The following is a 17,224-nucleotide window of genomic DNA, read 5'->3' as shown; positions in this document are numbered from 1 at the left end:
GAAGTGCTCGGCAAGCATTCAAAATCTTTGATTTTCTGACCTCTGTCAGAAATACTTTCATGGTTACTGAGTCTATCCAAGTTCCCAAGAAAGGAACCTTTGCCTGTGGAACAAATTAACTCTTCTCTATGTTCAACTTCCAGCCGTGAGTTCTCAGAAAAGACAACACTGTGTCCGTGTGAGATTTTGTCAGATAATATGTTGACGCCTGAATCAGAATATCGTCCAGATAAAGAGCCACCGCTATCCCTTGCGGTCTGAGAACCGCCAAAAGAGACCTTAGAACCTTTGTGAAGATTCTGGGTGCTGTGGCCAACCCGAAAGGAAGAGCCACGAACTGATAATGTTTGTCCAAGAAGGCAAACCTTAGATACCGATGATCTTTGTGGATTGGAATATGAAGGTAAGCATCCTTCAAATCCACAGTAGTCATATATTGACCCTCCTGGACCATTGGCAAAATCATTTTGTTTAGACACTTGAGGTCCAAAATGGGTCTGAACGTTCCCTCTTTTTTGGGGACCACAAATAGGTTTGAGTAAAACCCTTGTCCCTGTTCCAATTTTGGAACAGGACTGATTACTCCCATAGTAAAAAGGTCTTTTACACAGCGTAAGAACCCCTCTCTCTTTATCTGGTTTGCAGATAATTTTGAAAGATGAAATCTCCCTCTTGGGAGAAAATCCTTGAATTCCAATTGATAACCGTGGGTCACTATTTCTAGTGCCCAGGAATCCTGAACATCTCTTGCCCAAGCCTGAGCAAAGTAAGAAAGTCTGCCCCCTACTAAATCCGGTCCCGGATCGGGGGCCACCCCTTCATGTTGCTTTGTGGAAGAAGAAGAAGCGGGGGGTCCTCCTTTAAAGTTCCGAAAGAAACGAAAAGTATTCTGTTTACCCCTCATTTTAACTGACCTATCCCGAGGTAGGGCATGGCCCTTACCTCCTGTAATATCAGAAATGATCTCCTTCAATTCTGGCCCAAAAAGGGTCTTACCTTTAAAGGGAATAGCTAAAAGCTTATGTTTTGATGACACATCAGCAGACCAAGATTTGAGCCACAATGCTCTACGTGCTAAAATAGCAAATCCTGCATTTTTTGCCGCTAATTTAGCAATTTGAAAAGCGGCATCAGTAATAAAAGAATTAGCTAGCTTAAGAGCCTTAATTCTATCTAGAATGTCATCTAATGGAGTCTCAACCTTAAGAGACTCTTCTAGAGCCTCAAACCAAAAAGATGCTGCTGTAGTTACTGGAACAATCCAAGCCGTAGGTTGTAAAAGAAATCCCTGATTAACAAATAATTTCTTTAGTAGACCCTCTAATTTCTTATCCATAGGATCCTTGAAAGCACAACTATCCTCAATGGGTATAGTAGTACGCTTAGCTAGGGAAGATATAGCTCCCTCTACCTTAGGGACCGTTTGCCATGAGTCCCGAATGGTATCATATATAGGAAACATTTTCTTAAAATTAGGAGAGGGAGAAAATGGTATACCTGGTCTATCCCATTCCTTACTAATAATTTCCGAAATTCTCTTAGGAACCGGAAAAACATCAGTGTAAGTAGGAACTTCCAAATATTTATCCATTTTACACAATTTCTCTGGAGGAATCACAATAGGATCACAATCATCCAGAGTCGTTAAAACCTAATTAAGCAACAGGCGGAGGTGTTCAAGCTTAAATTTAAATGACATAGCATCCAAATCTGTCTGAGGCAAAACATTCCCTGAATCAGAAAATTCACCCTCAGACAGTAATTCCCTAATCCCCAACTCAGAGCACTGTGAGGGAACATCGGAAATAGCTAATAAAGCATCAGAGGATTCAGTATTTACATTAATACTTGACCTTTTGTGTTTACCCTGCAACACTGGTAATTTAGACAATACCTCTGTAAGGGTAGTTGACATAACTGCAGCCATCTCCTGCAGAGTAAAGGAATTAGACGCACTAGAAATATTAGGCGTCGCTTGTGTGGGCATAAAAGGTTGTGACACTTGGGGAGAATTGGATGGCATATCCTGATTCTCTTCAGACTGAGAATCATCCCTAGGCACACTTACTTTATTTAAAATATGCTTTTTACATTATAAAGCCCTTTCAGTACAAAAGTTACACAATGTTAGAGGGGGTTGCACAATAGCTTCTAAACACATAGAACATTGAGAAACCTCAATGTCAGACATGTTGAACAGACTAGTAATACCACAAAAGTTGTTTAAACACTTATTTATAGCATAAAAAAAACATTAGAAAAAACGTGTACTGTGCCTTTAAGAAAAGAAAAAAAGTGAACAATTTTTCCAAAATGCACAAAAAACGTTAAATTATTCCCAAATTTAACTTAATATCGTTGGTTAATCCAAAAATTACTGCACCCAGAAGCAAGGGCAGAAACAAGGCTTTAGAAGTACTTATATCAACATGTAGTCAAAAGATAGATAAAAATACACTCTGCACCTTGCCACAGCTCTGCTGTGGCGCCTACCTGCCCCCAGGGTACTTCGAATCAAGTTTCCAACCCTTCAGACCAGCTACACAGTCCAGGAGCCACCGAGTTACTGTTTGCTGCTGCTAAGCCTGAAGAAATTGCGCCAAAATAGGCTCCGCCCCTTAAGGTCAAAAGTCAGAGTCGGCCCAAACAACACCGCATGGAAATGCAGTTTTGCACTAAAGTAAAAATACACACACAATATAACCCTCAAGCATAAAACCAATAAGTTTTAAGTGCCAAAAATAAAAAACATAAAACATTGTTTTTTATATTGTCTCCCATGTCACATAATGCCCAAATAGCAACTAATGATAAATATAAAATAGGGACTCCAGTAACACCCCTCTTATTAAAATAGGTTTTACTGCTTATCCCATTCCCATACAGGGAAATAATGCCAGGCAGTTCTGATACACCAAGTCTCCTCAGAAAAAAAGGCTGCACATACCTTAATGCTGCTTGTAGCATGAAACCGGTCTCCACACTGAAGATGTCTCATGGCTACCTTCAGAAGTCTTGTGGGAACCAGCGTGGATCTTAGTTACAAATGCTAAGATCATCAAACCTCAGGGCAGAAATCTTCTTCCATATCCCCCTGAGGAAAATAGTACGCACCGGTACCATTTAAAATAAAAAACTTCTTGATTGAAGAAACTAAAACTAACACCTCACTTTACCATGTCTTCCTATTATAACACAGGCAAAGAGAATGACTGAGGGTGGAGGGAAAGGGGAGGGGCTATATATACAGCTCTGCTGTGGTGCTCTTTGCCACTTCCTGTTAGCAGGAGGTTAATATCCCACAAGTAAGGATGAAATCCATGGACTCGTCATATCTTCGTAAAAGAAAAATTTGTTATGTTTTTGAATTTCTATATATACTTGTTTGATTTCCTATAGTGCAGAAAACTGAAGGCAAGTGCCGTCACTTGTATTTTCAGTAGGCCTGGGTTTATACAATGGCAGTGTCCAGCCAACCCTTTTCCTTTTAATATTGCTGTGTCAGCCCAAATCAATATCTTTGTCATTGTAATCAAGAGGGGTATAGTCCAGTGAAGAATAAAGCCTGGGTCAGGGTTGCGTGGGTGGTTACTATGAATGAGCTGTTTTTTACTGAACAGGGTATTCTCTGAGCCAGATCTCAATATTTACCCACCTATGATAAGGGCTTACTGCTCAAGAATTTTTGTAGGGTGCTATGTACTTGCACCCACTACTGCAAATGGGGCCGGATGGCTCAAATACTGACAAGCTGTAGTGTTTTGGTCTCTTTTTACAGCGTGGCTGAGGCCTTTAAAAGTCACCTGCAGGACAATATATTTGTAAAGCCCTTATTTTGTCTCTGCTTTTGGGGCCGAAAATTTATATTTAGCTAAGTAGAGGGCTTGTATTATAGGCTGCCCTTTTAAGTAGCGAAGCTGCACACTCACTAAAATGGCCGTTTGCGACAAATCCTCTTACCCCCTTCATTCTGATTCCCTTCTCACGAGAACTGCAGGAGATGTGTTCAGTCGGGTCCGCGGGTGTTGTGGTCTGGCTCGTGTCCGGATTTGAGTGTCCCTTAAGTAGCCGGTCGGGATAACAAAGTGGTAGGAGGGGGCTCAAGGGGTGTCAGGCCAGGTCTCTGCTCAATCCTCTTTGCGGCTCTGTCGGTGGAACCAGATCTCGGCTTGGTACCAGGGTTCAGCTGAGGCTACGGGTGGTTGGTGCTAAGCAGGGAGTATGGGTTGCACGGCTCTGAAATTGATGGCCTTCTGCTCACTGCACCAAGTTAGTGGCTCCGGCTGCTAACGCTCCTCGGATTTCAGCTCACAAAAGGTCAGGTGTGTACCCAAATCTCTATACTCTAGTTTTTGGGGCTTTTTTAGGGTGTATTCCCAATATCTAAAACTAATTATCCGACGTTTTGTCTGGAGAGCTGCATACATGTACGTCTGCTTTCTCTGCTGGCTAACTCCGCCTCCTCGTCAGCCTGGTTTTTAATATAATTTCCAATAAAGTTATTCGATATGCATGTGTGGAATGCTTTAAACTTTATATTTTTTTATTTATTTTTTTACATGAGTAAGGTTCTTTCTTTGTTGTGCAACACTTGATGCATTTTTTTAAAAATTGTTACATATCAGCCTGCGTGTTCAGCAGCCTGCTAATTAATGCAGTAATACAGCTGCTTGAACATCACTTTTGGCATTTAATTTACTTATCCCTCAATTCTCTTTTGGTAAAACTAAATATAGCCTTGACAGCAATGTATAGATATACTTTTTACTGTTGCATTGTACTGATAAGACTTGGTAGGATGCCTATTACAAAATGGATGACACTGTCCCTCCGTCCATTCTTGATCAAAGTTATTTTTCTTTCAACATGTTTTTATTTAGTATTTTTTACACTTTGACATTGCAGAATATACTTTCCCCCTCCATGTTACCAAACATCAAACTTAAAAATCTATTGTAATAAGCAGTACACCGCAGTACTTTAAAAAAAAAAAAAAAAAAAAAAAAGCAGTTCTTTTTTTAAAAACTTTTGATATCTACATTGGGCCTGATTCTAGTCTACAACCTTACTTGCTAAGGGCTAGATTTCAAGTGGAGTGCTAAATTATGGCGCTCCCACAAACGGGCAAATTTGCCCTTTTGCAGGAGCGCAATAATTAACCAGCCATTAAAAGTGGCTAGTTATTGCTACCATAAGCTCGCGGTAGAAATTATCACTCTGAAAATTAACCAGAGATTAGATCTCTGGTTAATTTTCTAAGTCCCCCAAATGCCCTCAAAATAGAGGGCATTGTAGCTTTTAATTAAAAAAAAAAGTAGCATTTTTGTTTAGTTAAAAACAACTGCACTAGGCAGTTTTTGGGGTCTAAAGTTGGTGGGAGTGGGGTGTTAGAAAAAATACAGCAATGAAAAGTGCCTTTACATTGCAATCTATGGAAACTATGTGTTCCCATAGACCTCAATGTAAATATATATGTATATGATTATATACATATGTATTTATGTGTTAATATGTATATATACACTTATTAAAACAAATATATATGTATATAATCATATACATATACTGTATATTTAAAAATGCAGCCCATTGCTGCGTGAGGTTCTGATGCCGTCTGTGACGGCATCAGAACGAGGCTTCCATAGGAGTCTATGGAAGTGTGTTCGCGTATGCATTGCGATAATCTTGTAATACCAGCGCACAATAATGTGCATGCAAGCAATATTTAGCATTCCACTTGTAATCTGGCCCAAAATGTTTTAAGACATAAGCATTGGTCTAATGACAGTACTAAATATTTATTTTATTAAAACACTAATGGATGTGATTAATGTATTCTTCTTGAAGTCCTTAAAAAAAAAAAAGTAAAATTTGTTATTTTCTTATTTTGTGACATTTTCTGATTAAATATTTTACAAAATTATTTATTATTAAAACAAAAATTCTATTGTTTCTCTAGTTAGGCAGAATAAACATTTCAGTTGAGAATGTTTTCATCCGACATAAGTTATCCATTTTAAAGGACTACTACATGCAGAAGAATTGCATAATTAATAAGTGCATAATAAAAAGACAATGCAATAACACTCTGAATTTCAAATAACCAGTAGATTTTTATTTTTTATCACATTTTCCGGCCCCTTGTATCATGTGACAGACATCAGCCAATCATAGACTAGTATTATATACCCTGTGAGCTTGTGCACATGCCCAGTAGGATCTTGTTCCCCAGAAAGTGTGTATATACAAAATTTGATAATGTAAGTAAATTGGAAAGTGTCTTAAAACTGCATGCTCTTTCTGATTCATAAAAGTTTATTTTGACTTGGAGTGACCCTTTAACAGTTTTACAAGTGAGCATACTGTAAAAATGTAAGGCTTCCAACAGCCAGATAGCAGCAATTAAGTGCAAACGGTCAAAGTTTGTTTGCTCTTGTAACTGTGTCAGTGTTCAATATTTTTATGGACAAAGTTTAATTTCATTGTGCAATTATTATTTTTTGAGAGCAATACATTTTAATTGGTTTTATAACAAATGATGGTGTATAAAAACAATATCATAAAAATGGCATGCATAAAATGTTAACAGTAATTAAGGGGGGGAAAGGAAAGTAAGGGGAAGGTTAAAATGGTTGAGCACTTATCTGTTAACCCTTTGAGTGCTAACGACTCTGAGCCGGCGCAGAGTTTCCCACTTTGGTGCTAACGACGGCTCAGAGCCATCGCTAGCACTCTCCCACCTTGAGGGAGATCTGGGGGATCCCACCCGCTCCTACCCCGGCAATCATGCCTGTATAGTGACAGGCATCCCCGGGGCTTCCCATTTTGCATGCTAACGTCACGCGCAATGAAATGATGACGTCACCATGCAACTTTATTAACAAAATGACAATGTCACGTACAGGAAAAGGGGGCATGCTACTTAGAAGCCTGTATCTCAGGCATCTAAGCAGCTACAGACCCCCAAGACCCACCGTTGGAAAGGTAATCGCCTAACCTTTACAACCGTTTATGTCTTGGGGATCTGGAAAAAAACACCCAGGTGGGAAAGTGCTTAGCACTCAAAGGGTTAAAGAACATAGTGCTTATATACAAAAAGAAGAAACCAAAAGAGTGCAACCCAATTTGCAGTTAGTAACATCAAAAGTGTAGCAAACAAGAAGAATGGCCAGGGAGAGACTAAAATGAAATACATTCTATAAAGTAAGTTTAACAGTTGTAAGCTCACTGCTGTCTTTATTAACAGCAAACTATTAGGAAGCCTCATTTCAAAAGTGACTTCCAAGTTCAGAAAAAAAAATCTAATTAACCTGCGTTAACATAATGAAGCTTTTTGAGCTTGAGTATGTTCTTCACTTAATTCTTGTAGTCAAGAATGCATATTGTTTCCAGCAGAGGTGAGTAGTTCAAAAGAAAAATTAAAGGGATAGTTTCTTTGGAGCAGTCAAAGGTCTGTTAATCACCTGGGCCCAGGTTCATTGTGCAATTTTTACACAAATAAGGATTCCAGTGGTATTATGAGAAGTGTGGATACTTCTGCTTACATGACATTAGATTCTAATACCATGTATAGAACTTTAGGATCTTCACTGGATTTACCTCTGGTTTTGGAAACCTTGAGGACTACTCCTTTTAGACCATTATGAGAAGCAACTCTCTGAAATTGTATGATGAAAACATTTTTTTCTGTTAGATATTAACTCAGCCAAACAAGCTGATGTGCTGCTGACCCTTGTTCTTATTTGGTTTTCCATCAAATGCAGCTTCAGAGATATCTTGCAAGTGTTTCATTTACAGGTGGATTATTTTCTGCATCATCTGATCCTATCAAGTAGTGAAGACTCAGTCTACATGGGCAATTTCAACTTCTTGCTCAACTGAAGCAAAAATCTATTACAAGGTCTGTGCAAGGCAGTGGTATGAAGTTCTCCACACCTGTTTCGGAACACTGTAAATTGGTTGTTTTTGCAGCAAAGTGGCCCAGCCCGTGTTGGCTTAAAAATAAAGAACAGGTTCATGAATGGCTGAGTTGGGTTTTTTTCATATTCTTATAACCATTGGGCTGAACTGCTTGTTAAATATTAGTTTGTGCAAGTTACTGTGTTTTTAACTAAAAATGTACGTGGCATGAACAGGAGTTCACATGAAAAATATCCACTTGAAAAAGTAGGATTTTAATATTTGAGTATCTATCCTACCACCTATAATAGGGTACTATCTACAATAGATAGTGCTACTTTGTAAACTAATTCAATATATGGAAGAAGTAGTAGTAGTATTAATAGTAGCAACAGCAGCAGCATCAATAGTAGTAGTGCGATTTATTTTTATTTTACTATAAACACACATACCTGAGGTACATTGTACCAGTATAGTCGATCCTTCTTTAGAACACACCAGCAGCGTTTCCATTTCTGAGACATGAAGCCTACATTTTCTTTCCTTTTCCACAGCCATCCATCACAATCTGGAGTCCCCAGGTCTTTGCAGGAGACTCGTCGGCGACTCAACTTGGTCACAGCACCTATAAAACAAGAGCAGAAAACAAGGCCTATAGAAGAGATTACTGTTTTTTAGGAAGAGGTGAGGCTTGAAATGTGCAAGAAACAGGAAGCAAATGATGAGATTAGGTTATCAGAAGAAAATGATTAGTGAATGATAAGGTAGAGAATTACAAAAAGACACCCGGAGTTATGGGCAGGACTGAAAGTGACTTGTTTACCTTTCTGATTCCTGGTTACTGTCTGTAAAAAAAAAAAAAGAAGAAAAGAATTTAAGAATTTGTCTTAAATATATCAAAATAATTTTAAGAATACTTTTCTGAGAAACCCCAGTTTAAAGTACTATTGCCAACAAACTAGCTTTCACAAGAAGCTCATTCCTGTCCCTAATAAGTCTCAGCAGGGTACTGCAAAACCATGCATTTTTTGCTAATATAATGAAAGATATTCATGGTGTCTTCTCAAGTAACAAGTCCATATTGGCTCCATCAAATAAGGCAAGTGATGGTGTTTGACCGTTGAATAATAATTGCAGCATTGTGGCCACATTTGGTTGGTGTGTTAATTTACTAGAAGACAGAAAAATAATTACAAGGTATTTCATGAGTCTTAAAAACATTTATGCTTACCTGAAAAATGGATTTCTTTCATGGTGGTGAGAGTCCATGATCTTTTACTGTTGGGAATTACTCTTCTCTACCACTAGGAGGAAGCAATGATTCCCAAACCCCAAGCGCCTTATAAAACCACTCCCACCTCACACATACCTCAGTCTAACATAAAGCCAAGCAAGTGAGGTAAGAAAAAAAGCATAAGATCCATAATAGTAGCAGGGACAAAAGGTGTGCTGAAGAAAAAACTAACCCCCAAAAAAGTAAAAGGGTGGGGTTTCGTGGACTCTTACCACCATGAAAGAAATTATTTTAATCAGTTAAGCATAAATTACGTTTTGTTTCATACTGGTGGTAAGAGTCCACAATCCTTTACTCTTGGGAACTAAAACACAAGCTGTGGAGTCCATGACATAACAGAAAGGGAGGGATTTTAAAAAAAAACAACATTTTTTCACTGAGAAAATAAATCCAAAACCCTCATTTAAACTGCCTAAAGCATTTTTCTATCAAGGCTGATGTAGAAGAATCAAAAACATAAACATGGTAGAATTTGATAAACTGAAGCTTCATTCTTGAAAGACAAAGAAGTGGTAACTTACCTAGTAGAATGAGCAGTAATCCACTGTGGTGGAGGCTGACCTGCCTCTAAATAAGCTTTGTGAATTAAAAAAGTTTTAACCAAGAGGCTAAAGAAATAGCAGAAGCTTTCTGACCATTCTTAGGACCAGGGTTAAAAAAAAGGATAAACAAACTGGAAGTTTGTCTAAAATCCTTTGTAGCATCGATGTAATATTTCAATGCCCTAACAACATCCAAATAATGCGAAGATCTTTCAGAAGCATTCTTAGGATTACGACACCAAAAACGAACAACAATCTCTCTGCTAATGTTTGCCTGAAGAAACGACATTAGGAAAAAAAAAAAGACAAATCTGCCCATTCAAAGAACTGTCAGAAAGGCCCTTATCTAGACCATCCTGCAAAAACTGAAGAAGCATAGAAATTCTGAAAAGATTCCAGGAAAAAACATGATTTATACACCATGAAATAAATGCCTTCCAGATATTGTGCCAGATTTTCCTGGTTACAGGCTTACAAGCCTGATTCAGGGTTTCAATCACAGAATCAGAAAAACCCCTATGTCCAAGGACTAAGCATTCAATTTCCATGCCATCAAGTTCAGAGACTTGAGATCCGGATGGAAAAATGGACCTTGGGAGAGAAGGTCTTACCACAGACGAAGAGGCCAAGGAGGGCAACTGGACATCTGAACCAGATCCGCATACCAAACCCTGGGATGCCGCACTGGGGAAATCAGGATTACAGACTTATCTTGGAAACCACTCTGGGAAGAAGAACCAGAGGTGGAAATGGATAAACAAGCTGAAAAGAACAATAAACTACAGAGCATCCACTAACTCTGCCTTAGGATCCCTGGACCTAGCAAAGTACCTTGGGAGTTTTTTGTTCAAACGAGAGGCCATCAGATCAATTTCTGGTAGACCCCAAAGATCCCCAATCTGTTTGAACACATCCCGGTGAAGAGACCACTCCCCTGGATGTAAAGATCGACAACTGAGAAAGTCTGCCTCCCACTTGTTCACACCTGGAATATGAATTGCAGAGACTAGAAAATAATTAACTGTGAGTTTGCCCCTGATGGTTGATATAAGCTACTGCTGTGACATTGTCTGTCTGGAAACGAAGATGAGACTCCCTTTCCAACAGAGGACAAACTTGAAGGGCCCTAAAAATAGTTCTAGAACATTGATTAGTAACCTCACCTTCCGAGGATCCCAAACTCCCTGTGCTGTCAGAGACCCCCAAACAGCTTGCATCTATAGTAATCACAGTCCAGGTACGATGAGCATTAGAAGCCCCCTGAACAATAAACTGATGATCCTGCCACCAAGTTAGAGACTGACTTGTACTGGGATCCAAAAATATCCTTTAAGATAAGCTGAGTATAGTCCCTGCACCACTGACACAGCATACAAAGCTGGAGAGGCATCATGTGAAATTGAGCAAATGGATCATCTGAGGCTGCAATCATGAGACCTAGGCCTTCCCTACACAAAGCCCTAGAAGGAAATGAGACGGAATGTTTAGACAAGCTGACACCAATTTCAACCTTCTCTGCTCTGTTAGATAAATACTCATGGATACTGAATCTATTTGGAAACCCAAGAAAATAGTTGATTGGTGTGAGATACTGGTAAAGGAATAGATGGAGCTTGAACCAAGATGTTGCATGGAAACACAGCAATACCCTGAGACCTGATCACACACAAAATGGCACCCAGAACCTTTGGGAATATTCATGAAGCTGTAGCCAGACCAAATGGAAGAGAAACAAACTGAAAATACCTGTCCAGAAAGGCAAACCTTAGAAACTGGAAATGATCTCTGTGAATAGGAACATGAAGGTAAGCATCCTTTAAATCTACTGTGGACTGAATTCTGGACTTAAATCTATTGTAAACTGAATTTGCTAAACAAAAGGCAGAATAGTCCAGATAGTTTCCATTCTGAAAGATGGAATCCTTACAAACCTGTTCAGAGCCTTTAGATCTAGAAACAGTCTTCAAGGTCTTCCTTCTTTGGATCAATAAAGAGAATCAAATAAAATCAAATACCCTGTTCCTGCAAAGGAACTGTAACAATAACTCCCATATCTTCCAGATCTGAGACAGACTGAAGAAAAACTTGAGCTTTTGCAGGATTCCTTGGAACATTGGACAGAAAAACAACTTCCTCTGGGAGACCTTTTTCTGAATCCTATTTGATATACCTGATAAACAATATGCCGAACTCAGGGATCTGGAACAGACTGTAGTATAAGATGAAAAGATGCTTACTCTGCCTCCTACCAGAAAGTCTGGATCGGTGGCTGCGCAATCATGCAGTTTTGGTAGTAGGGATAGATTTCTTACCCTGTTTTGACTTGTTCCAGTTACCATTAGGTCTCCAGACTGAACCAAATGAACCTTGCTTTTGAACAGAGGAGTCAGCTTTCTGTTCCTTATTCTGACAAAAGGAATGAAAACTATTAGAAGCTTTGGATTTCACTCTAGACTTTCTGTCTTGAAGAAGAAAAGCCCTTTTACATACATTAACAGTAGAAACAATAGAATCTAAATCAGAACTAAATAACTTCTTTCCCTGAAAGGAAAGAGACAATAACTTAGATTAAGATACCATAGCAGCAGACCAAGATTTAAGCCGCAGGGCTCTCTAGCTAAGGACTACCAAAGACAAGTGTTTGATATTAATCTTCATAATATCAAAACAGCATCACAAATAAAAGAATTGACCCTCTGAAGCAAACACAATATACTTGCACTAGCAGAGTCATCCGACTACTGCTCTGAAACACTAGACAACCAGTAAGTAAAAACAGCAGCTACATCAGCAATAGTAATAGCTGGTCTGAGAATATAACCTGCATGTAAAAAGGCCCTTCTATGAAAAGATTCTAACTTTCTGTCTAAAGGGTCATTAAAAGAACTGTTGTCTTCCAAAGGAATAGTAGTACTTCTAACAGAGTAGAAATGGCCCCATCCACCTTGAGAACCGTTTCTCATAAATTCAAATTAGTAGCAGGTAAAGGATATAACTTTTTAAACCATGCAGGAGTAAAAAAATTACCTGGCTTAGACCATTACTTAGAGATCATGTCAGAGACAGCATCAGGCACAGGGAAAACCTCAGGGAGATTAACAACAGTCTTAAATACTGAATTTAAACTATTACTCTGATGAGTAATCTACTTAATCTATTTTCCTGGAACGTGGGGGGCTTCTTCTCCCCTATTAAGAGGAAAAAAATACTTCATCATTTGAAAAGTTATAAACCAGATATTGTTTTCCTGCAGGAAACTCATTTGAGCCTGCAGGAAGCAGAACAATTAAGAATGGGATGGGTTGGGGAGGTATTTGCAACCCCAGCAGTAAATAGAAAGAGAGGAGTGGCATGTATTTTTAGTAAGGAATTAGATTTTCAGTTAATTTCACAGTATAGAGATGTGGACGGAAGATATCTGATCTTAGAAATAGAGATTAAAGAATGTCGTTATACGTTATGCAACCTGTATGCACCAAATGAATGTCGTTCATATTTCTGGGACGAGTTATATTTAAAATTAATCAATTTAGTTGACTCTCAATTAATTATAGGTGGAGATTTTAATAGTGTGTGTGTTCCCCAGCTGGATAGATTAAGGACTAGTGGTTCATATAGATCTAGGAAGGAGGCTAAGATTTTGTCCTCTTTTCTGAAAGGTCTTAAACTTAGGGATATATGGAGAATTCAACATCCCAATGAGAGAATGTTTACATGCGAATCCAAGACATTTCACACACTCTCAAGAATAGACATGTTTCTGGTGACTGAAAAGCTTTTACAGTTAGAAATTAAGACAGACATTAATAATATAATTTTATCGGATCATGCTATTATTTCTTTGTCTATCCAGCTGGGAAACAAAAGAGAGAGCTCATGTGGTAAATTCTTTTTTCCCTCCTTCCTATACTCAAATATCCAGTTTAGAAATTGGTTGGTTCAAAGATGGAGGGAATATGTATGTTTAAATAAGGAATATTTCAACAGAACAGAAATATTCTGGGAGGCCGCAAAGGCCTTTCTTAGAGGCGAAATCAAAGCATACATGGTGAAAAGGAAGAGGAAGACAAGAGCGAGGGAATCACAATTAACAAATTATCTTAAAAATAAATTTATAAGTTATATTGATAACCCTGATAGGGATAACTGGGCTGTGTATCAGAAGGCAAAAAAAGAGAGAGAGACGGACATACCTTAAGTCAGCACTGAGAGGATTCGGGGTGGGAGACCTCATGATAAAGAGAATTTTTAGTCTATATAGTGACCCTGTTGCTAAAATAAAGGTCAACGGGGTCATTTCGGAGTCGTTTCCCATTAAGAATGGTACTAGACAAGGGTGCCCACTCTCGCCCTTGCTATTTTCCATGGCTATGGAACCCTTAGCGCAGCATATTAGACAAAACCAGACAATTAAGGGGGTTACCATAGGACCCAATGACTATAAAATTAGCCTTTACGCAGACGATATTCTTCTGACCCTTACTAACCCCGTCAGCTCATTACCCCCTCTCCTGCAGGAGTTCAAAAAATTTGGCAAGCTATCCCAATTCCTTATCAATAATCAAAAATCAAACGTCCTAAACATCAATATGAACCCGCAGAAATTTGCAGACCTGTCTCAGATCTGCCCTTACCAGCTACAGAAGCAACACATCAAGTATCTAGGGATTAACTTAACACCCAGACTTGCCTCCGTTTTCCAATCCAACTATGTCCCATTGCTCAAGAACATCCAAAAAGACTGCCAGACTTGGCAACAAAAACCCTTCTCATGGTGGGGGAGAATTCAGATAGTCAAGATGACTATCCTACCACGAATCCTATATGTGCTACAGACAGTCCCTATCAATTTACCAAACTCCTACTTAACCCAGTTACAGACAGCCTTAAATAGGTTTGTATGGAACAGGCAAAAACCTAGGGTAGCCCGTAACATTTTATACAGATCTAGGCAAAATGGGGGTCTAGGCATGCCACACATACTACGGTTTTATCAAGCTAATGTACTGCAGCGTATACTAGATTGGCACACGAGGAAAGAGGATAAAGCTTGGATACCTTTGGATTCCCATATCCTTCAGTCACCTGAGTTAGGCCCCTTATGCTGGCTTCCTTCTAAGTATAGACCCAACCGAGCCAGAATGTCTCCACTCTACAGACACATCTTCTCAACTTGGGATAACACCATTAAACGGGTCCCCGGAATCTCCACCCCTTTCTCCCCCATGTCTCCGATTTATCAAAACACAGAACTGCTGGCGAACCTATACACATCTCATAGTAATACAAGCTTTGCAGACTTAGGCCATTCTTCCCCAATGGCAGACTTAATGCAGCAGGGAAAGTTAAGACCATTATGTGACCTTGCGGACACTTTAGGAAGGGTTTATACCAATTGGTTAAAATACCGACAACTTCAGAATCTACTAAGACTCTCCCCTCACAGATCTTCCTTTCAGAGACCGTTGACACGTTTCGAGGGCCTTTGTAAACAGGGCAAAGCTTTGAGAGGTTCATTAGCTTTAGCTAAGAAGACAATTGAGGGTCTACTATATAGGGAATTACCAGGATACACCAGAAGCTGGCAGAGAGAGTTAGCAGATGAGATCCACCCAGACAAATGGACTAGGCTTTTTGAACTCACACACAAATCATCCACTTCTACACAATTTTAGAAATTAATTATAAAATCATGTCAAGATGGTACCTCACACCAGTGAGATTACAACAGATTTATGGTACAGCGTCCTGCCTTTGCTGGAGGGGGTGCGGGGAGGCTGGAACACTATTGCATATCTGGTGGTCTTGTCCCAGATTACGGGGCTTCTGGACATCAATTGAAAGACTTTTAGGAATGTTGTGGAACCCTACATTTAGACTCACTTCATCCTCTGTATTATTTAACGATAGGCCTAAGGACGGCTGTAAAATTAGATTACTTCTTTTCCAAATTTGCCTTAATGGAGCGAAATCCCTTATAGCTAGGAACTGGAAGTCAGTAGTAATCCCTACAATAACAGAATGGAAACTACGGACCCATGAATTAATCCTATTAGAGGAAAATGCATACCTTAAAACGGGAAGAGCTGACACTATCCATAATGTAAAGTTTTACTGGGAGATGATCACTACGAACGCTGATAACACCAGGATAAGAGAACAGGGAAGATCCCCTTCCCCCCCTCCCACCCCCTCCCCCACCTCCCTTTCCCACCCCTCTTCCTTCTTTCTACCTCTCTTTCTACTCTTCTTTCCTTCTACTTTTCTTTCTCTCTGAAAATATCGTTTGTTCTTTAAGCATTGATCTAAAAGATTTCAATAGACATTGGAAGACCGTACTGATTTTGATATCTTACTTACAGCAAACCATTTTTCATCATTGTAAACTATATATATTATTTTATGGTTGTCAATGTCTTGTATAATTCAATAAAAATTTATAAATAAAAAAAAATTAAAAAAAAAGAGAGAGAGACATTTCTAACTCAAAATCAGTTACAAGATGATCTTAAAAATAAAGCCATATATGGTAACTTTTCCCCAAAAACAGCAAAAATGCTTGCAAACATCTCCAAACGTAAGAGGAAAAACAATTATATTGGGTCAATCTCTGTCGAGGGACATAAATATAATACTCCAAATGATATTAATAGGCAATTTTATCTCTTCTTTCAAAAACTTTATTCTTTGGCAGAAGTAAATCAGGACGCGAAAAGTTGTTTCTGGCATGATGTTAAGACACCTAAAATATCTGCAGATCAGCTGAATATAATGAATAAAGAGATTACAGCAGAGGAGATTTTAAAGGCTATCAAAGAATCGACTCAGGGGAAGGCTCCAGGCCCTGATCAATTACCGATCGAATTCTATAAAGTGCTTTCAGAGGAGATTACCCCTACTCTCACAAAGCTATTTAATAACTACTTTCTACTCCATCTTAAACCATCCCAAACTTTTTCTGCATCTAATATTACACTCATATTAAAGAAAGATAAGGATCCAAATTCAATAGATTCATATAGACCAATTTCGCTTCTCAATAGCGACTATAAAATACTAGCGAATATACTAGCCTCACGTCTCAAAGAGATTATAGGAGAGGTTATTCATCCGGATCAAACCGGATTTGTACCAGGTAGAACAGCACAGAAAATATAAGAAAGGCTATGTTGCTGATTGAACATATATTAGCATCCCATAGGACAGGGTCAGACATAAAGCAAGATTTTGCTATATTAACGATTGATGCAGAAAAGGCTTTTGACTCTGTCCTATGGGATCATTTATTAACAACTTTAAACAAATTTGTTTTTTCAGGACATTTTTATACATATATTTCGCTGCTATATCAGAATCCTATCTCATATCTTAGTATAAATAATACTCTTTCTCCCCCTATAACTCTATGCAAAAGGTACTAGACAGGGGTGCCCCCTCTCACCGCTGTTATTCAACTTGGCTATTGAGCCCTTAGCTATAAAGTGCAGAG

At 38.8% G+C, this 17,224-nt stretch overlaps 1 protein-coding gene across 1 annotated transcript in view; it reads right to left on the bottom strand.

The window, feature by feature from the left end:
- CNKSR1 (connector enhancer of kinase suppressor of Ras 1) overlaps window positions 1–17,224 on the bottom strand; it is a 181,270-nt gene that overhangs the window by 24,992 nt on the left and 139,054 nt on the right. The window contains exons 13-14 of the mRNA XM_053706965.1: window positions 8,723–8,744; window positions 8,352–8,524 (exon numbers count right to left, since the gene is read on the bottom strand). Coding sequence (XP_053562940.1) covers window positions 8,352–8,524; window positions 8,723–8,744 — 195 coding nt within the window. The remainder of the gene's footprint in view (window positions 1–8,351; window positions 8,525–8,722; window positions 8,745–17,224) is intronic.

The sequence above is a fragment of the Bombina bombina genome, chromosome 3 (genome assembly GCF_027579735.1).
Source record: "Bombina bombina isolate aBomBom1 chromosome 3, aBomBom1.pri, whole genome shotgun sequence".
NCBI classification, from domain to species: domain Eukaryota; kingdom Metazoa; phylum Chordata; class Amphibia; order Anura; family Bombinatoridae; genus Bombina; species Bombina bombina.
Note: the sequence above shows the minus strand (reverse complement) of the source record. Positions and strands in the feature narration are given on the sequence as shown.